At 43.6% G+C, this 22,701-nt stretch overlaps 1 protein-coding gene across 4 annotated transcripts in view; it reads right to left on the reverse strand.

The window, feature by feature from the left end:
* CDH12 (cadherin 12) overlaps window positions 1-22,701 on the reverse strand; it is a 678,501-nt gene that overhangs the window by 24,687 nt on the left and 631,113 nt on the right. For all 4 annotated transcript variants that reach the window (XM_079984946.1, XM_079984947.1, XM_079984949.1 and 1 more), the window contains 2 exons: window positions 20,507-20,694; window positions 7,042-7,295 (listed from right to left, as the gene is read on the reverse strand). In XM_079984946.1, the coding sequence (XP_079841072.1) occupies window positions 7,042-7,295; window positions 20,507-20,694 (442 nt within the window). The remainder of the gene's footprint in view (window positions 1-7,041; window positions 7,296-20,506; window positions 20,695-22,701) is intronic.

Below are 22,701 nucleotides of genomic sequence, written 5' to 3' on the forward strand. Positions count from 1 at the left end.
AATAACATCTGTGTGAAAGAATTTGTAAAATCAAATAAAAAAAGAGAATGGAGGCAAAACTAGAATGAGTTCCCTCTGTCTGTCATTTGCTCTGGCTCCCCCTACTTTTGGCTTCCTTTCCGCCGTACCAGCCCCAATGGACAATCACTGCCTGGCTTAGGCCCATATTGTTGGATGTTTTTCCATTTACATAGGCTAAGAAGTGCACATGTCTGCCATGAAAATACTCTTTCATTACTCAGGCAGACACCAAGTTTTTGAATGCTCAAACCCAAATGAGATGATTTGTTTGCTTCCTTTCCCTGCTGCTTGCAATGGTGAGAGATATGTCACCAGTTCTGCTGACCTGAACAAACACCATTTTACTGCGAGGGCCCAATGAGCAAAGCAATTATTGATTTGACAGGATGCAAAACTAATTTACATGGATAGTCCTGCAGGGAGTGAGAAAACCTAAAGCAGCTAATGCTTCCAAAATACCAGTACATTTCATATTCCTGCTTTACCAAACAGCTCTACACAAGTGGGGGTGGGGGTGGGAGAGAGAGATTCGCTGTATTCCGATTAAGAAGCACTTCCTAACTGTTGTCTACACATTTCATTGCTCCTCGCCTTGCCCTTCTAAGATGCGCTGTGCATTTGCTTAACAAATGCTCCTGTCATCTCCATTGTCGGCTTTTCATTTCTCATAATGAGCTAAACGGTTTATCAAGAAATGTTGATCTTTGAAAATGCTTATTCGATTCTAATGTTTCACAGGCGGCTGGGTTATGGGGGCAATGATGCTTGACTCAGAAAGTGGGGTGGGGGTGGGGAGACAGAATCATGTCCTCTGTTTTAATAACATCACAGATGTTTTGAACATGTTTTCCAGTGAATGATACAGGCATCTGAATGATGCCTGAATAATGAATGAGCTGAGTATACATTGAATTCCATGAAAACAGCTGCTTTGCCCATGCCATCTCATTTATTCATACAAAATAACATGGGAAAATGTATCTTGTTCACTAGGAACATAAATCTATGGGGATTTCTGCAATTTCAGCATTTTTTTTATTTTTATTTTTGCATTCCCAAGTACCAACTACTACAGAATATGTACACAAAGGCCCTTTTTAATTCTATCCTATTGGTGTAGAGGGCTGCATGTCAGAGACTACACGTGGATACTGTGGGCAGGATCCAATGTGCTCCATCAGTGAAAGGCTTTAAGCTTTAAGGGATGCAGGTGGCGCTGTGGTCTAAACCACTGAGCCTTTTGGGCTTGCCGATCAGAAGGTTGGCGGTTCAAATCCCCATGATGGGGTGAGCTCCCGTTTCTCTGTCCCAGCTCTTGCCAGCCTAGCAGTTCGAAAGCACGCCAGTACAAGTAGATAAATAGGTACTGCTGCAGCGGGAAGGTAAAAGGCGCTTCTGTGCACTCTGGTTTCCGTCACAGTGTCCTGTTGCGCCAGAAGCGGTTTAGTCATGCTGGCCACATGACCCAGAAAGCTGTCTGTGGACGAATGCCGGCTCCCTCGGCCTGAAAGCGAGATGAGCACTGCAACCCCATAGTTGCCTTTGACTGGACTTAGCCATCCATAGGTCCTTTACCTTTACCTTTAAGCTTGCATAGGGAAATTCCTCTTTCCCCTCCCTCTGCACTTACCTATATCTGTTCTGGGGTTTCACCTAATAAATAGACTTTGGGCTATTGAATTTCAGCAGCCCTCCTGCCTGCCTCCTGTATTAAGTCATTGTTTCAGGGCCCTCTGTGACACTGATTCAGCTCAGTACCCAGTGCTGGTAAACTGGTCACACTCCCCTAAAGCCACCATGGGGTGGGGAGAGATAGGAGGGAAATTCTATTGTATAAGTGTAAATCCTTGCACTGATAGGACATATTAACTGGATACACACACAATACAGAACAACTAAATTCTGAGACCCCTAAATCCTTAAAATGTGAAGTGAAGCTGCCTCATGCATCTGGTACACATCCTCTCAGGATTTCTCAATTTCTTCTTCATTCAGTGCTTGCCTCTCTATTTCTATATTCCTGACAGCTTTGATCTTCACCCAATAAACTCGTTCCTTCGCTGAAACTTTGACTGCTTTGATTCTATCCAAACAAGAAAAATAAACCTCAGCATTCTCGATGACTTTCTGCAAAACAGTTTTCCTCCTTCTCTATTCTTTAAATAAGTGGATTTCCTTTCTGCTATCATTTAGCTATTATCTTCTGATCCCCATATGTCAAAGCTAACAGATTTGAAAGTCCCTTTTTTGCCTGATAAAGTGTAATAAATTGCCAGGACTAGTGTTACTTCTGCTAATGTGAGCTGCTTTGAACTGCTTTGTTCTCTGGAGTTGTGCCGTCTGCTGCACAAAGCACAGATCTATCTTTTGTTCCTGTCTCCATTGTTTTGCAGATTACAGATTTGTGTAATAGGCATTGTGATGGCTAAAACTGTGCCTGGAAAACATCTCAGAGAAAATGAATTAATTTGCAATGAAACTATACTGCACAGCACATTATATTGCCTATTGCATACGAGAACACTTATTGTCTTCCACTGTCTTCTTAAAGACCTATTTTCCAGTCCCCCTCAACTGCATTATGCTTTGCAAGTTCTTTCTTTAAAATATTATTAAAGTGACACAGGCCATTATTTACCCTGACAAGGCAAACTAGGTTTTAAAAAGCTAACACAGCATAATGGTTGTAAGACACACTTGGAAGTTGTAAGCACACACAACTGTTTGCAACTAATTTATGCTTTTGCTAACTTCTGTTTATTGACTTTTTAGCTTCAATTAGAGGAGATAAACCTTATGGAGCACTGAAGTCTAATACATCAGTAACTAACAACTGCATATATTTTCTTTCCTTCTGTTAGGCCAATAGATAAATAAGCAGGATCAGCTTAATAAATAGGAAATGGGGGTCTTGACAATTATCCTTTTCAAATAAATAAACTGCAGTATCTCCGAATCAGCACTCCTACATATTAAAGCACCAAAGGCATTTTCTGCAAAAAAAATGCAAGAGTGCAGCCAAAACCTACAGACCTTTTGAAACCTTCAGAGTTCATTTATGTGGACCAAGAAGGGCCCTCGTTATTTATCCTAAGGGAAAAAAAAAACAACAGCCTTCATTTTTTTAAAAAAAAATCAAGATTCTAGTCCTTATGACTGCAGTGATGTTCACTTGAAACTGGGTGGTGGAAAACAACTGTAAAGAAGGCCTTTTGTGGCCACCGTAATGACCCCAAAAGCTCTGTCTTTTCTCCACCTGCACATTAAACATGGCTGGTAATGAAGGAATGGGTTTCCCAAATCTAAAAACCTGACTGTGTAGTCAGTCTGGAACAGGCCCCAAAATCCACATTTTTCCTTCTCCAAGGGAGCATTTCTAAAATGCATTAACTTGAGCTGTTGAGCAAATGCATAACAGGAACCCAGCTGTATAAACAAAGCGCTCTCCTTTATCAGTCCGTGACGGCAATGTATGACCTTGACTGTTCCAGTAGAGCAGGGATGGCGCATCTGGGTCTTATCTTACATCCTGACCACAAAGACCACACTCTGATGCACAGACCTAGTCCGGGAACAGCGCCAGGAGAGTTGGTGACCTTCTTACCCCAAGATAAGAGTGCCAGAACAGGAATACTCTTATATGGTCAAGAGTACAGGAAGAGGAACACCCTTTTATGGTTAAAAGTACTGGAGCAGGAACATCTGTGATGTCAACCTGCGTGTATAAGCTGACGTGGCTGGATTCCTGGGAAAGGGGGGAGAGGGTGCCTGGAGGATATATATACTGCATGAAATTTATCATTTCTTTGGACTTGCTGTGAGCTGACCACGCAAGTGCCTTCTGCTCTCCAGAGAGCAGGATAATCTCTCTCTGAACCAACCCTCGGTGTCATTTGACTTCCTTCCTCCCGTCCGGGAGCAACGCTCACCCTACCAATTGGTAAAGTCCAATTGCTGTAAAAAGCAATTTCCTAATCAAAAGCCCTTCAGCATTTTTCAGGCGTCAGCTTTCAGACAAGCATTTCCAAGCTAGAGTCAGTTAGGGTTAGCCTTTGATCATTTCCCATCACTGTGGTTTCTTTCCCCCTCTGTGGCTATCCAGTTTTAAATCTCTGTTGTTTTAAGGGACAGAGTGGAAGGTGCCGCTTTCAGACAAACGTGCTACAGCCTAGTCCGTTAGCTACTTTCTCCCCATGTTGGGGATTTAGACCAATACAAGGTTCCAGAAGGGGCTTGCCAGGTGGGGTGGAATCAATAGGCTAGCTTCTCGGCAGGTAGGTCACTGGGGGGGGGGAGTGAGGGACCGGTGGAGAGCTTGGCATGTCATGGTGCAAATATGCTGGTCAGAGCACCAGATTGGCTCTTCTGGTGTATTTGAACCATGCTGAATTCCATTCAGCCTCAACCCTCCTGATCCATAGGAGAGAACATCCTATAGGCTCTATGTGAGTTTCCCCTATATCTTGTATCTAGATCTAGTACAGTGGTACCTTGGTAATCCATTCTGGAAGACAGTTCAAATTCTAAAACACACAAAAACCGAGACTCAACAGCTAGCCATCTTGCACTCAGTGGAAGCCATGTGGCATGTTCGACTTCTGAGGCGTGTTCGAAAATCGAAGCATTTACTTCTGGGTTTACAGTGTTTGAAAACCAAAATGTTCAACCTCTAAGATATTAAAACTGAGGTACCACTGTACTTTTTTTCTAGAAAAAAAGGTGCCAGAACTACATACCCTTGAGTACCCCCATAAAAAGCACTGTCTATATCTATATATGCTTTCCTTTCAGAAACTCCAAGTGTTGATCCATGTTCATCCCTGGTTTCTCAGGAAAACTACCTGTTTTGTACCCCTGTAAAATTTTATTTTCAGTTTATGAAGCATTCTATATCCACCCACCACACTGACGAAGAATTCTATGAAACAGTAGTCAATATCCAGAATTACTGTTCAGTGTTGGACATCAGTGTTGAATACACAAAGCTTCACAGCTTGTCTTCCACCGTACAATGTTTGGCGCCTTGCTTCATTTAAAGATTTTCAGAGACTTTGAGACTAAAAAGTTCATTTTGAACATTTTATGATTTGAAGGAATTCTATAAAGATTGTCTATTACATATGTATATGGTCATTGTTTTGCCTAGACATTGTTGAGGTTCTCTTTCCAATCAGGTCCTAAGTCTCCTTGCTTGTGCTCAATTCCCCATTCACCAAACAGTACATACTCCCAGTCCTGTATGAAGTTCCTCTGCCTCCACCCCCCCCCCCCAAAAAAAAAGACCAACCAATTGTTCAATTTATATTTATCAGCTGTAGTTTGCAAAAGCTGTGTATCGGATCTTCATTTTTATCAAAATGTTTGTGAGTACCCCATGACATCACAGCAGTCAGCCAATGCCGGGGTATGAGAGAGAGCAACAATATGGGGGGGGGACTGTGGTTATCAAGGCTAGCCCCACCCCCCAAAAGCCTTTAGGTCAAATCCATCTGTTGCACTGTAGAAACCTAAGAATGATGATCAAACTCTTGGGTTTAGAATATGGGTCACTTTCCTCACCCTCTAACAATAGACACAGGGTGGCAAATAGTTGATTCTTACCTTAAGGATCTTTCAGAGCACATCTATCACCTTGACACTAAAATAATCTGATTGTGGAATCAGATGTAGGATGCTTTACTGGAGTGAACCAAATTAAATGTGTCATAAGCCAATTTACTGAAGTGATATTTAAGAATTGCCTTGCTTTCATCAACCATAAGCACATGGTTCTCTGTTGGACAGCTTATTATTTAAATTTGAATGAGGCACTGTATCTTAAGCCATTGATTGTTCATTTTCACAATAAGAGGGTTAGACATTGCCAATGAGCCAGAGCATGTAAAGCCAATAACCTAGCCTCATCCCTTGAAATCCAGATTTATTATAAATATTTTCAGGTAGATATTTTGTAGTCGGGAAAGTGGCATTTCTAAGCACCCTAATTTTAAATTGAATTACATTTGTGCTGAAGCACATTTACTCAAATACTTATTTGGGATTATTATTAGTGACATTATTAGCAGATGTCATTCACATGCCACATGGCATTTTAAAGAATTAAAGAACCAGGTTCCTGACCTGTGGGGCTTGCAAACTAAAAAGAAAAATTGGGGAAAGAAAGAAAAGGGGAGGCAAATGTAGAAGAGGAAGATGATGCATAAATGTTCAGAAAACAGGAGTTTTGGGAGGAAGCTGGAATTATTTGAGAGCTGGACTTATTTGAGGGATGGGCTGATCAGCTTATTCCATCCCCTTGTGGTCTCACTGACACTCACTCATAGCTTTGCTCCATCCTGTTTCATCCCTTTGCAAGTCATTCCAATCTATGGTTTGAGGGTGAGCAGAATGGTCATGTATAACAGAAGCCAGTTTGGGGATTCCCAGAATTCAGGGCCAGCCCATGACGTTTTGTCACTGTGAGCAAAATGTGCTGAAGCCGTCACTCCCTGTTACTCCCTGCCCACAGATCTGCATCCCTGCCTCTGCTGCTGTGCTGCTGCCAGCCCCATCATTGTAACTGTGCCCTCACCTATGGCTGCACCTGTGCTGTCAACATGGCACAGCTGTGAGAGCACAACAGGTGCAGCAGTGAGGGCAGCAAAAGCCCCAGCGGGGCTGAGACAAATGGCCTCATCTTACCTCATGGGTCACCCCTGCCTCATTTTAACTCATGGGTCACCTCCTTCCATTTGTTAAACATTGTACAGACATACACTGTTTTAGACTGGAAGCCTTCCTTTTGGCCTCCAGGACTTGGGGAACCTTTGTCATTCTACTACACTTGAAGTGTGGGATCCAGAAGGTTCCTCCAGATTGTAAGTGCTCTGGATTCACTGAATTTTTGTTTTCTTGGAGAAGGACTAAACTGCTGGTTCCTCGTTTTGAAAACAGAATTAACTGCTCCTGAGGTTCATGTTGCTTTATGCATTTATATATCACTGACAGTTTCAACTTGGGAAGACAAGGGCATTTTCTCACCTGACGACACTGCTGCCAACATCAAGGTCCTGGGCAGTAACAGCTCCAATAATGGTCCCGACCGGAGTATCTTCATAAACCTCCATAGTGTACAAAGGTTTGCTGAAAATGGGCGGTTCGTCCATGTCCAACACATTGATCTTCACCGTAGCAGTATCCTTGAATGGGCCCACAGAATGGAAGCGATGGTCAAGATGCACATTTGATGCCTCTACTTTAAAAGTGTATGCCTTCTTTGTTTCAAAGTCCAATGGCTACAATAAAGAGGAATGCAAAATACGTCAGATCAAGTAGTCTAAAACCTATTGGTGAGAGAGAAAAGACATATGCATATTTAAAATATTGAACAGAGGACTGTTTTGCTTAGTATATTTATATTGGATATGCATTTCGGTCTTGGGTGGGGTGGAAGGGACCAATGGCAGACAAGAGGGGCTGCAGCTCAGTAGAACAGCATGTATTTTTCATACATAATGTCCTTAATTCTATCATTGGAATCTCACAGAGTTAGCCCATGTGACCATCCCCACTTGCTATGCTATGAAATCCCAACTGCCATCATCATTGCTAATTGTCAGGGAAGATGGGAGTTGTAGTAAACAATTGTTTGTGGTTACCATGTTTGATAGGGACGCAGGTGGTGCTGTGGTCTAAACCACTGAGCCTAGGGCTTGTCGATTGAAAGTTTGGCGGTTCGAATTCCTGTGACAGGGTGAGCTCCCGTTACTCAGTCACAGCTCCTGTCAACCTAGCCGTTTGAAAGCATGTCAAAGTGCAAGTAGATAAACAGGCACCACTCCAGCGGGAAGGTAAATGGTTCTCCAGAAGTGTCTTAGTCATGCTGGCCACATGACCCAGAAAAACTCTGTGGACAAACTTCATCTCTCTCGGCTAATAAAGCGAGATGAGCACCGCAACCCCAGAGTCATTTGCAACTGGACTTAATTGTCAGGGGTCCTTTACCTTTACCTTTTACCATGTTCAATACCCATGAAGCAATGGAGTTCAACAAGAAAAGGGCTAGGAGACACCTTTGCCATTACATGGCTGAATTACAGGCCATTGGTTTGAATTCAGTTTGCGATAAATTTTTGGCGGCTCAGTAATGCAGCAGGGAAATGTGGCCCTCTTGGTTCTTTTGGACCTCAGTGGCTCCAGTATCACCAGCCACAATGCTCTCCATCACCTCTTCTCTCACGCTCTGCTTCCCCAGTCAGCTTGGTTTCATTTGTCAGAAAAGATTGGTGTGGGTGGCAGGAATGGTCACCTGTTTAAATTTACTGAAAAACTAAGGCAAAAAGAGCAAATTGGATGGTTGTCATTTTGGAAGAGGCCTGCTTCCTTTCCCCAGCCACCTAGAGAGTAGGTGGAGAGGATAAGCTTTTGGCAGAAGGGAAGGCATGCTAGGCTGTGCAGACACATATAACATCCACGTGTGCCACCAAAAATGCCAGGCTCTTCATCCTGCAGCACCCCTTTATGTAGCAAAAAATATATATATTGAAACATTCAGCAGGCGATTCCAGCATTAGAGGGAACAGTGGATCAAAATCCCAGCATGGTGGAAGGGGGAGGAATCAGGAGCCGCTTCAGTAATTATTTTTAGAAGTACTGGGATGGGGAGGAAGTTATGACCTGAGAATTCTATACATAAAGCCATGGATCACTGCCCATTTTACACCCTACCCTCCACCTCAATATGCCGTAATGAATGTCTTTATGTCTTATACTGCCTGAGGCTGACAAGCATGACAGAATATCTACGTATACTGTGAATCAATCAGTTCCACCATTCAGCATGAGTCCAGGTAATTTACCAACACGATGGTCTGAAATCTTTTTATTTGCCGAGCACTGTCTTGTCCTCGCTCAGTCATTCCTATCAGAACTATCGTTTCTGTCCCACATCTATCCCATTATACGTCCAAAAATAATAATACGTTGCCTTTTTTTTGAGATCACGCACACAAGAAGTCTACACAGTTTACCCTGCTGATGATAAAAAAGAAACAGAGGCTCTGCTGTCTTTACAGACATTTAACTGGATTGGGCCCCTGATTTCTTGTGATGGTTTACTGTGGATGCTTAGCTAGCAGTGACATCTCGTGGTCAGCTTTAGGAACATCACACAGCAGTGTAGTTTCAAAATGCATGGAACAGAGAGGGGATTAGAAGGAACTGAAATTTACAGTTTTGCAATGTACAAAAATTAATGCATACTTTTGAAATTTCTCTTGCAATTAGTCGTGTTCTGCCAATATCCTACCTGGCATGAAGGCAATCTCTGCTTTTTATAGCACTGGCAACAAAAACGGGTTTATTATGAATTTGCAAGAGATTAATAGTCACTCTAAGAAAGAAACAAAAAAAGCAAGTTTTGGAAAGTGTTTGAATGATGACTTTCCACAGGGATGCATCTCTGACTGATACGCCTTTTCTCTCAAAATTCTTCAGATTCATTGCCTGAGGAGCTATATCTACATTCGCCTCAAGTGTTGCTTCAGACCTGAGGAATTTTACAAATCTTAGCAAAATCCCACAAATGTCTCCATTCACCAGAAACCTCCAAAAGTTTGTTCAAATTTTGCTATAGGACACACACGGTGACGAACTTAGATTCTGGTTATTCTGGGCCCATTGTATGATGACCAGTCTATTTCCTGGTAAGCAGCAATAAATAAAAAGGTAAAAGGTAAAGGACCCCTGGGTGGTTAAGTCCAGTTGAATTTGATTATGGGGTACGGCACTAATCTCCGCTTTCAGGCAGAGGGAGCCAGCATTTGTCCACATGACTAAACTGCTTCTGGTGCACAGGACACCGTAATGGGTGCCAGAGCTCATGGAAATGCTGTTTACCTTCCTGTCACAGCAGTATCTATTTAGCAGCAATATGACTGGCTTGAGGTCAGGTGAGTAACAGCACCACACCACATATTGCTGCTGTTTACCAGGAGATAGAGGGGGAGAAGGGTGAATGAGGTCAGTACTGTGCAAGTGCAACAGGAGCGACATATTGTGTCCAACCACACCTAAACTGTCGAAAGGTTTTTCTACTCCTGGGGAACCTGCTGTACAGGTGGTGAAAATGGAGGCACCCGAGAACATACAAGAAATGCTACTAATTGATCTCTCTGCCCCTTGGGAACCTACTGTGGAAAAAGAGGTGCAGGAGGAGAAAGATTGCCTGGCTGTCAATGAGAAACTACCTCAAACTGATTTCTCCACCCCATGGATGTCTGCTGTAGAAAAGGGGATGCAAGAGGAACCAGTGCCTGCAGAGATGAAAGAAAATGTAAAAAACTCACATCATGCATGGTGGGTAGAGAAAAAGGTTCTCTCTCTGTCCTGCAGGATGCAGTAGTCATAGCAACAGCTTTGCCCAGGCAGGCTCACAATGTGACCCACGAGAGCAGCAAAATAACCAGAGTGTGATGAGATAAAATCAGACCAAATCATTATTGATAGCAGAAGGCAGGGTAAGAGTTGGCATGGCATTGGGTTCAACATCCCACAAGCCCCATGTTGATGGAATGGATCAAGCCAGGTATGGACCACCTCAAACCTGTTCCATGGGAGTCAGCCAATGTTGAACCTTGCTATGGCACAAGCCAGCAAGCAAGGTGTCACTGGGTGCAGATTCTAACAAAGCAGATACCCCAAGCTTGGGGGTGCCCTAGTCAGTCCTTCCCTCAGGCCACGTATGGGAGCTCCCCCATACTATGTTGATCCTGTCTAATGCCATTTCCACCCTCGTACAAACACTGGTTTTCTGCCTAACAAATGAAGGCCATAATTTCACTGAGGGAGAGATGAAAAAACCCCAAACAAGTGCCAATCAGGTTGAGAGAGAAGAATTCCTTTCTCGCCATGTCAACCAGTGACCCAAAATTTCTCAGTGAAGGCTCTAACCTGAGGGTGGGTGGGCACTGGGCAGGATGACCCTTACCTCCAGGGAAAGCAGCCCTATATAGGCTTTGCAAGGGCTCGTGAGACAGCTTTTCCCCCACAAGCCCATCACACAGAGAGGATACTGGACAAAACCTTGCCCAGTATTTTGCTACAATCTATGGGCCACAGTGTCACCAGGCAAAGGCGTCCCGGACTTACTGGACACAGAAAGAGGCTTAAAAGAGAATTAGATAGATTAGTGGAGGATAAGGGTACAAGTTTCTGGGGGTCATGAGTGGGATAATACTATTGAGCCTGCTTCTATCTGCTTTGACCCTGTGTAAGCAGAAAGCTGGATAAACGGGCCATGGGTCTGTCTCAGCAAAGCTCTTCTGATAATCTTATGCCACTGTATTTATTGCAATTTGGGATGAATTCACAGAGCTCTCCTCAATGAAGGTATCTGAGGAGTTTCAAGGGGAGCAACAGGTGTTTCAACAAGGCTAGGGGAATTTCTTCAGTGTTTATGTGTGGCTCAATCCCAAAGCTGTTGCCAAATTTTGACAGAAGTGAGATTTTTGAAGTGAATTTTAAGATTCCTGCTTGGGTGAAATGCCTGAGGAAATTTTAGAGAAACAAATCTAATTTTATAAGCTTGATGAACACTATAATCCTAACCATGACTAATCGGAAGTAAGACCTATTACTCCCCAGGTAGGTAGGGTTAGGATTGCAGTCTAAATTGTTCAGAGGTTTCTGAGAGAGAGACAAGGAGATTAATCTACATCATTCAGAGGAAGAAGCATGAATGAACAAACCTATATAGCACTAATTGAACTCAATGAACTCAATAATGATGACAATGAAAATCAATCAGATAGTCCTGATTTATTAGACTTCTGCTTCATATTTCAGCCTGAGATTATTACTCAGGAGCTCTGTGAAGACATTTCCCATGACCTGTACATTTTGATTTGTGTGGTACGTAGGCTGCACTGAGATGGTCTGTGTTGCATTGGTATCTGTTGATACCCTCCGCAAACACTTAGGAGTTTGGTTGCCACCACATCGTGCCTTACATGGAAGAGACTATGGAGGTTCGTCCTTGGGAGAAACATCTGAGGAACTTTGAAGGAAGCCTAGACAATCATATCTGAGGAACTTTGAGGGAAGCCTAGTCAATCACATGGATGGCAGGCAGGCAGGAGCAAAGTGTGAGAAGCATGCCAAGGAGTTTGTTAAGCACTAACCAGAATTCTGATTCCTTCCTACATGCATCTATCGTGAATATAATCATTGTGCAACTAGTTCTGGAAACCAGCTATTGTTATAAATCAGGGCTGGGGTACCATTGTCTCTCCAGATGCTGCTGAACTCCAACTCCCATAATTCTCAGGGCTGACGTGAATTGGAGTCCATCAACCTCTAGACATCTATGGTTCCCCAGTTCTTCTATAAACAATTAAGTAAAATGGAAACCTGGGATTTTACTCCATCTTGTCTGTACTAATCTAAACAAAATGTAAATGAACCCCTGACCATTAGGTCTAATCATGGCCAACTCTGGGGTTGTGGTACTCATCTCGCTTTATTGGCTGAGGGAGCCAGCATACAGCTTCCGAGTCATGTGGCCAGCATGACTAAGCCGCTTCTGGCGAACCAGAGCAGCGCACGGAAACACCATTTACCTTCCCGCTGGAGCAGTACCTATTTATCTACTTGCACTTTGATATGCTTTCGAACTGCTAGGTTGGCAGGAGCTGGGCCTGAGCAACGGGAGCTCACCCCGTCACAGGGATTCGAACCGCCAACCTTCTGATCGGCAAGTCCTAGGCTCTGTGGTTTAACCCACAGTGCCACCCGCATCCCTTTGGAGGTCCCACCGAGATATGAACTCGGATATGAACTGTACTAATCTACTTTCGAACAAAATATGCTGATTTTTTTTTTGCCGGGGGGGGGGGGGAGGGAGGGCGGGTTCTGCTTTCATGCAGACAGGGAGAATAGAACATTTTCTTTCAAAATTAAAGCAAAATCAAAATTTGAAGCAGAGAATGCAATACAGGCTGAAATTGATTGAATATGCTGCTGCAATAAACACAGCACAAATACTGAGAAGTGTTTCTCTTCATTCACAGTCTCCGCACGGTGACAGGAGACATGCAGTGCTGTCTGCTATCTGTGAAGACTTGCACAGCTAAACAGTTTCTATATTTATCCACAGAGCAGGCCCTGCATGAATAGGAACAGCCAGACATTTTCCTATGCTGCATTATCAATGTGCTTTAGACCCCAGTGTAGAGAAACCTGATTGCTCTCTTTGTTTCAGGACTGCATAATGTGTGACACACCAAGCCGAAAACATCTGACCTGTCACATATTGCAAACCCACTATTTGTTGTTGGTTTTTCTTTTGTTGGGGAGGGTATGCAGACTCCAGAAGGTTATAAAACAAGAGGTTTGTTCACCTCTGTGGGCCAACATGCAACCCATCAAGCAGGCTTTCTGTTTCTTCTATCAGTTAAGGAAACAAAAAATTTAATACATGCATTAATCACATAATAACAGAACTTTGAATTAAATGATAGCAGATGGCACAGTGGGGCTGCACAGCTTACCTGATATCTCTCTGGCTGAATTGCTACTCCAAAGCAGGATGGAGATGGACAAAGGCAGCAGTGAGGTCAGCCTGGTGCAAATACACCAGCAGAACCAATCTGGTGCTCCTGCCAGCTCATTCGCACCTTGCTGACCTTGCCACTGCTCCATTCCAATGTGCAGCAGCAACTTGGCCTGAACCCCACTGCAACTAAAACATTATATTAAAAGGGCTTAATATTATCCCAGCTTGTGAAGTGGCCCAAATAAGACAGTCTGACTCCACCTTCCATAGGTCCTTGTGATCAAACCTGTATGAATCACAGGCACTAATTCGCTTGACTATGACTGCAGACTACACCTACAAATGGGTGTGTGTGTGTGTTTGGTTTGAATCCTGCAAATGGGCTTCAAAGTCCATTCAAGGGGCTGCCCTTGAGACTGACCCAGAAACTCCAGAGGTGCAGAATGCCGCGGCGAGACTCCTTATGGGGTCCTCACTGAAGGATCACATTCACCCAGTGCTCTACCAGCTGCACTGGCTCCCGGTGGAGTACAGGATCAGGTTCAAGGTGCTGGTTTTAACCTTTAAAGCCCTATACGGCCTAGGACCCTTGTACCTACAGGACCGCCTCTCCTGGTATGTCCTATGGAGGACCTTACGGTCTTCAAACAAAAACACCTTGGAGGTCCCGGGCCACAGAGAGGTTAGCCTGGCCTCAACCAGAGCTAGGGCTTTTTCGGCAATTTGATCTGAACTGATTTTATAATGAATTGATTTTAGAATACTGTATTATTTTACTGTTGTTAGCCACTCTGAGCCTGGCTTTGGCTGGGGAGGGCGTGATATAAATAAAATTTTATTATTATTTATTAAAGGAGTCATTTGAGTATGTGCTGTCAGCAGCAGCTTTCCATCCCTTGCTGGCACCCAGGACATGCACCGGGAGTGGGGTACGGAGGGTGAACAAAACCTGCCACACCACTCAAGCCCTCACCTTCAACACTGCCAGACAGGCGCTGGGCACAGAGGGTTCAAGGGGCTGCTCTGCACCACCTGCCAAACTGTCCAGGGTGGAGCCTGTCCTTGGCAGGCACATCCCCCCCAATGCTGGGAGACGGCCATTCAGCGAGGGGGGTCAGGGATGCTTTGGTAGGGCTAGGCCAGGCTCTGGCGCCCAGAGTCCCCCAGTGGCAGGCAGGGTGGGATGGGGATTCCTGCATGGGGGTGCTTGGTTCATGCCTACTCAAAATCATGTGCTTAGGGCTATGCCCCCCTAGCCCTCCCTCCATGCTATGCCCCTGGCTGTTAGCACCAATCAGCTCATGGGCAAAGTGAATACACATTCAAATGAGTTTGCTCTCAGCAGCACCAAATATGCAGTGATCCACTTCTCCATCCCTGTTCCAGGAAAACCAAAAGCCAGTTCCCCACACTTGTTCCAGGGAACGATCTGTTCCTTCATTGTTTTTCAGCTGTGGGGCAGCTACCTAAGAGGCCTTGCTCTTGCTTAGGCATGGAAATATTATATATCAGCCCACATTCATAATGGTAAGTTAATGTATTGTGTGTTCCAACCCCCTAAAAGCCCACCTTTTTCACTGACTCAAAGAAAGTTCTATCACAAATACATTCCCCTACCTGGAAGTGAATGAGGCATCACTTCCATGCCCACAACTCGGTGTGCATCCTGGGAAACATGCAGATAGGCTGGTTGGATTAAGGCAACTACCTATACATAGCTTTTATGCTTGCTGTTGTATATACATATAATGAGTTGTAGCCTCTCAGGCATGCATTTTTAAAAATATTAAATGCACTATTTAGGTGTTGTTGTTGTTTAGTCATTTAGTCGTGTCATTTAGTCGTGCCCCATGGACCAGAGCACGCCAGACACTCCTGTCTTCCACTGCCTCCCGCAGTTTGGTCAAACTCATGCTGGTAGCTTCAAGAACACTGTCCAACCATCTCGTCCTCTGTTGTCCCCTTCTCCTTGTGCCCTCCATCTTTCCCAACATCAGGGTCTTTTCCAGGGAGTCTTCTCTTCTCATGAGGTGGCCAAAGTATTGTAGTCTCAGCTTCAGGATCTGTCCTAACAGTGAGCACTCAGGGCTGAGTTCCTTAAGAATGGAGAGGTTTGATCTTCTTGCAGTCCATGGGACTCTCAAGAGTCTCCTCCAGCACCATAATTCAAAAGCATCAATTCTTCGGCGATCAGCCTTCTTTATGGTCCAGCTTTCACTTCCATACATCACTAATGGGAAAACCATAGCTTTAACTATACGGACCTTTTTTTGGCAAGGTGGTGTCTCTGCTTTTTAAGATGCTGTCTAGGTTTGTACAACAAGCTAACTTGTGAGCAACTGTATCTAACACAGCCCACCAGTCATATATTGTGGCCTGGCAGGTAGATGATATTTCCTCTACAGTGGTACCTCGCAAGACGAATGCCTCGCAAGACGAAAGAGTTTTCCGTTTTTTGAGTCGTTCCACAAGACGAATTTCCCTATGGGCTTGTTTCGCAAGACGAAATGTCTTGCGAGTTCTTGCGAGTTTGTTTCCTTTTTCTTAAAGCCGCTAAGCCGTTAATAGCTGCTAAGCCGCTAAGCCGTTAATAGCCGCTAAACCGCTAAGCCGCTAATAGCCGTGCTTCGCAAGACGAAGAGACTCGCGGAATGGATTAATTTCGTCTTGCGAGGCACCACTGTACTTTGCTGTCCTGGACAAACAGAAAATGCAAGATCTCCGTTGAACTGATGGTAGGCCTTTTTTCATGGTTGCTGGTGGGCTGTGTTCAGTTCAGTGAGTCACATGCTTGGGAGGCCTGATGTTAACGTATAACAGACAAAATTAACTTTCTGAACCGTAAGAATCTATTTATCCACTTAGAGATCATAAAAGCTTATTGATTGCAATGCTAATAAGGCAGTAGAACTTGCTTGCTTCACTTCCCTTTGGCTGCTGTTTCAGTGCCAACCACCATGTGGCACTAGAAGACACAAGATACTCAAATGGAAATGCATTTGATCCTTTCTAAGAGATAACAGAGGTTGTACCTGGGACTCAAAGCTCAAAGTCACAGAGTCAGCAGCCACATTATGAGATTTCAGATGTGCTACAAACATACCTCCCGCTTAGCAATATTGGATTACGACAGCTATTGAAAATAATGAGGGAAAGGGTCTGGTTTGTAATTTCCTCCAGCCAACCCTGTTTTTCACCAGCATATATATTTTTATTCCTTCCTAAAAAAAACCCAGTGTATATTGTTGTTGTTGTTGTTTTGCAACAACAGAGTAACTGACAAGTGTTAAACTATTAACTTGAATTAGTAACAAGCCCAGATACCTTTTGGATTGAATGTTGGTTATTCCAGACCATCTGTATTCAGTGATTTGCTTGAGAATAGGGAATAAAACATTGGTCTTCTCAAATCCTAAGACTCTGAGACTTTTTTTCTTTTACATTTCTATTGAAGCATCCTAATTCAAACCTCTTGCACAAACATGCAGATCTGCATTTAACAGATTTCACACACTTTTGAATGCTGTGATACGGTTCTTGTCAGTCTACACACATTTTTAAAAATGTACCTTGAAATACTTAGAAGTTAGCCAGTCCTTAGACTCTCCTCTTTTTTACTTTCTTTTAACAGACACTAGTCACCTGCAGCAGTGTCTGTGCATGGTTTCCGCCATATGAGTTGAAAATGTGCTATGTGGTAGAGAGAGGAAAAAAGAAAACCACATGGCAGCCATGTTTTCTTTTATTCAATCTCCTTGGAAGCCTATTTGGAGCATGCCCTGAGAGTAGGAGCATGTCTTCATATCTTGCTCTGCCTGAGGAGAATTGCAGGTAGAGTTTCAACCCATGTGGCAGGAACTGTGCATGCCAGCAGCTCCAGGTATGTGTGGAAAAAGAAATAAGTAGTGTGCTACTTCATAATGGATTCTGGCAGGAGTTAAGATTTTGAAGTGGGCTCATATCTCAGCCTCATGTTGGTCCAGGAGGTATGGATCAGGCAAATTCACTCTGGAATTCAAAGCTACCAAATTGCTCCCCCATCTCTAGAGCTATTTGTTCCAGCGGGGCACTGACCTTCTGCTGGCTAGGTAAGGCTTGCTTTTAGTTCACACCTCCTTAACTATTCTCTTAAGAAACTCAGTCATTGCTGTCAGGCAGAGAGACCTGATGTGTGTCACCAAGAAAACAAGAGTTCCAAAGGCCAAGCAATATTCATATCTTAAATAGCTGCACAGACTGGCAGGTAGTTTTATAGGCCCAGTTTGTTGCCTTTACTTTTCCGGTGTGTTAGCTGTTGAAAAATGGAAATGATTTGTATGAATTGCCTTCTGATGTGTATGGAACATTTAAAAAAAAAAAAAAAAAACTTGCAAGAAGGAAGGCATTGCACTGAAGAGACCGACATTTCTACAACTATATGGGAAACGGCTTCCAACAAACACCCATGCATTGAGTCCACATATTTGTTGTGGGCCCTGCTTCCTAATTATAAGCTCCCATGGCCAAACTAGGAAAGATGCTACACTTTAACTTATTTAAATGCAATGCTTCAGCAGCCAGCAATTCTTAGGTAACACTGGAATGTTTATTCCTTTATTGTAAATGGAGCCCCACACTTGCAAGTGTTCACATGTCTACTCAGAAGTTAGTCCCACTGTATTCAATGGAGCTTATTCCCAGTTAACTGGGTAAAGACTGTGCCGCCTTACACTGCAATCCTAAGCAATTTTACTCAGAATTAAGTCCCACTGAGTTCAATAGGATTTATTCTCTGGTATGTTCCTGATCAGGACACAGGTGGAGCTGTGGGTTAAACCACAGAGCCTAGGACTTGCCGATCAGAAGGTTGGCGGTTTGAATCCCCGCCACGGGGTGAGCTCCGATTGCTTGGTCCCTGCTCCTGCCAACTTAGCAGTTCGAAAGCACGTCAAAGTGCAAGTAGATAAATAGGTACCGCTCTGGCGGGAAGATAAATGGCGTTTCTGTGTGCTGCTCTGGTTCACCAAAAGTGGCTTAGTCATGCTGGCCACATGACCCAGAAGCTGAACGCCGGCTCGCTTGGCCAATAAAGCAAGATGAGCGTCGCAACCCCAGAGTCGGCCACGACTGGACCTAATGGTCAAGGGTCCCTTTACTCTTTACCTTTACCTATGTTCCTGATCATTCTCACAGTTTCCTATTACAGTGGTACCTTGGTTTAAGAACAGCCCTATTTACGAACGATTTGGTTTATGAACTCCGCAACACCTGAAGTAGTGTCTTGGTTTGCGGATTTTACCTTGGTCTAAAAACGGAATCCGAATGATGGAAGGGCACCGGCAGTGGGAGGCCTCATTAGGGAATGGTTTCAGTTTAAGAACGGACTTCCGGAACAGATTAAGTTCATAAACCGAGGTACTGCAGTATTATTATTACTCGATTTTTTTCCCTGACAGGGACTCAAGGCAGCTTACAGCTAAAATTTTATTTCATTCTATTGACTGGTGGAAGGTTTGTACACGATCCTTTCCCTTGCACACTTTTTCTTTGCAACAATCCTGCGATGTAGGCTAGGCTGAGAGGTTTTAACTGGCTCAAGGTGACAGATGTATATGTGCATACAACATATACATGTGCAGCAAGATCAAATGCAGGAGAAGCTTCTCAATACAGAAAATGATGTCCCTATTTTCATCTGAGAAACACTGGAGGGGATGTGCTTACATCTTGCCTTCTACAAGTTATTCATGCAATTTCTATTTGTGTGAATGGTGTAGGACTGGTACCTTGTCCATTTTTGGTCCATACTCTCACTCAAAAGACTGGGCACATAATCATGTTAAGTACTAAATCTTTTATGGCTACTAATTTTGCTTTTGTTTTTAAAACACCATTTGTGTTCCTTCGGAGCTTTACGGCCCACTTGCAATAGTCAACCGAAATGCCGCAAGCTCTTAGTTACTATAGAGAGTGATTGATATGAGCTGAAAATGTACTTGCTTTTGAAAACCACAGGAGAGAGCAGCTTCCTGGCTGGGAGATACAATGGACTCTTTGCCCTTCAGCGGGATTACATAGCTACAAGTTTATCCATTGGAAGATTCCAATAGGGCTGGACTGACAGCTTGGTGCCAGGTAAATATAAAAACAGGGCCGAGGATGGGGATGTGAGGTGGCGGGGGAAGGAATCCAGTTCCATACTTATTTTAATGTGTATGCACATAATTTACAATTCCAAAAATAAACACAGTTATCCCTCAAACCTTACACTTTGCTGAATTTTGTAATGCAGTTATTCAGGCAAATAAAATGCACGTATTAGCGTAAAGCCTGCATTCAGATGCATATCTGAGTGAAAATAACATTGGAATACATTATGCTAGAGGAAACTGGTTTTTAAAAAGAAAAATAATGTGTATATCAGGAGAACTACACACTAAAACGCTGACAAATTTTCACAAGGACTTAAAAAAGACACCACCCACAAGCTAATGCAGAATTTTAGAGACCTGTATATTGGGGAAATGGCAAAGGGAGAGTAACAAAAAATGACTGATTTATCCATCACCAGCTGAGGATAAAAATGGACTTCTGGTTAACAAGAAATCTATACTGATCTCTCTTGCCTAATACACTTGACAGAAAGGTTGACCGTGGAAACCATGTTGCTGCCCTCTTCTGTTGATGGTGTTTGTTTGTCTTTTGGGTTAGGTGCTATGAAGGGAGGCAGTTCTTGACCTAAACATTTGGAAGATGTAAGTCTGATTTCAACTTATTTAACTGTGTGAAGTAATTTTTAGGTAAACCACTATGTACTTCCAAGGGGAGAGGGGTTTTTGTTTGTATTTTGATTATGTATTTTGTGGTTTTATATTTTGATTTTGTTCTGTGAACCACCCTAAGACCTCCAGGTATAGGGCAGTATATAAATAATAATAATAATAATAATAATAATAATAATAATAATAGAAATACCTTTTTCAGCTTGATGACCCCTTCTTGTGTGTTCTCATCTGTGCCGATGTCAAACAAGTTCCCTCCATCTCCCGGAACAATAGTATATTCAATTTCTGCATTTTTCCCAGAGTCAGGATCAACTGCTCTGATTCTTCCAATGGCTGAACCAATGAGAGATGTTTCAGGTACTTTCAGGTGGAAGATACCTATGGAAAATTAATAATCAGTTATTCAGCTGAAATCTTGGCAAATTACAGATAGTTGTAATGCATGCTGCTACCATTAATATACGTAAAAAGGTAAAGGTAAAGGACTCTTGGACGGTTAAGTCCAGTCAAAGGCGACTATGGGATTGCGGCACTCATCTTGCTTTCAGGCCGAGGGAGCCGGTGTTTGTTCACAGACAGCTTTCTGGGTCATGTGGCCAGCGTGACTAAAGTGCTTCTGGTGCAACAGAACACTGTGATGGAAACCAGAGTGCACAGAAATGCCCTTTACCTTCATGCCACAGTGGTACCTATTTATCTACTTACACTGGCATGCTTTCGAACTGCTAGGTTGGCAGGAGCTGGGACAGAGCAACGGGAGCTCACATCATTGCAGGGATTCAAACCGCTGACCTTCTGATCAGCAAGCCCAAGAGGCTCAGTGATTTAGACCACAGTGCCACCTGCGTCCCTACCATTCATATAGCACATTAGGGCACTATACAATCCCCATCATAATAGCCATGCCAAAACTATTTTTTTCCTTCCAGTTCTGATTTTAAAGGTGAAGCACAAGGTAATGGTTCTAGGGGTTGCTCGTGCGTAAACCGGTGCAACGCCTGGCTTGGTTGCCTGAGTGAACCTTTTTTGTCCGGACAGCCACTCACCCGTGGCTGTCTCAATCGCTGGCAGAATCCGTCAGTGGGCATTTCTTGAACTTCTTCCAGCAAAGAAGCTCTTTGATGCCTAGTCTCCTCCTACTCTCCCTGCGCAGAAGCCTTCTGCGCAAGGAGGGTGTAGGCAGCAGAGGACCCTTACTCTCCCCGCTGGTCCCTGGCAAGGAGTCATGGGACCACCTCGCCGATTCCCTCATCTGCCCCCCTTCTCCACTGGTGCTATGCTGATTCTCTTCCCCAGAAGATGGGCTGCCTCTCCCCATCCCGGGACGCTCTCTGGAACCCTTCCGGAGCCCGCTCTCTCCCTCTGGCCCTGATGGCAGTTCCCTGACACACAAATTTAATAAATAAATACATTAAATATAAACTGGGGGAAAGTGGACATTTGAGAGTTTTAGATTTTCAGCCATGTCCTGGTTGTTTTGTTTTGGGCAAGCATCAACCATGAAACATCCCAAGCCGTTAAATGCTATTCCCATTACATCAGCTGTTCAGGTAAAATGCCTAGTCTGGTCATAGGCCCTTCAGTATCTACAGATACCCCTAAAACCAAAAGCACTTTCTTTTTTACACTGGGGTCTGTACTTACAGTAGTGTAGCAGCAAACAGATGTCTGCAAAAAGTAGGTGTGCCTACACCACAGTGTCTTTCTCACCAAAGCATTTCACATTGTTTTCTACACAGCACGTTCGTTAGACATAGCTAAAACAAGTGGACTGGAATAAAGCCATTTTGCTGCTAGAAGTTCTCACTGCCCGAGTCTGTTGCATGAATTTTAACAGCTTCATAATTTTGACAGAATGGCTCCCACTGCTACAAGGCACTCGTATTCTACTGAGGAAGAAGAATGTCCTCAACATTTTCCTTAATCATTTCAGAGGAAGCTATAATTTTAACGTTTCATCAAAAACAGAAGTCAGGGATTTTGTGCTGATCAATTTTAGTGAAGTCATTTCCCACCCCCAACCCCCTTTTGTACTTCAAGAGAGGTTCTTGACGCAAGCAGGGGAGAGGGATGCTTCCTGTGGGCTTGGTTTCTCTAGAAATTAATCATGCTGGAATGAGGGTTTCCCGGTTTGTTAGGCCCGTTGGCCTGATTCCATTCATACCAAGGCTAAGTAAATATATTCAATCCAGAAAGTTCAGCTCTCTTGACTATTATTGTTTTTACCCATCCTTCACCCTAAGGACCCAGGATGGGTTACAACAATTAAAATACAGTATTAGCATTGGAACACAGTATCATGCAATATTAAAAAACAGTTTTAAACTACTTGAAATTACAGAAATAAGGTGGGTCTTAAAAAGATACATCTCTAGTGTCAATAAA

This window comes from Podarcis cretensis (assembly GCF_951804945.1).
Source record: "Podarcis cretensis genome assembly, chromosome: 7".
Classification (NCBI taxonomy): Eukaryota; Metazoa; Chordata; class Lepidosauria; order Squamata; family Lacertidae; genus Podarcis; species Podarcis cretensis.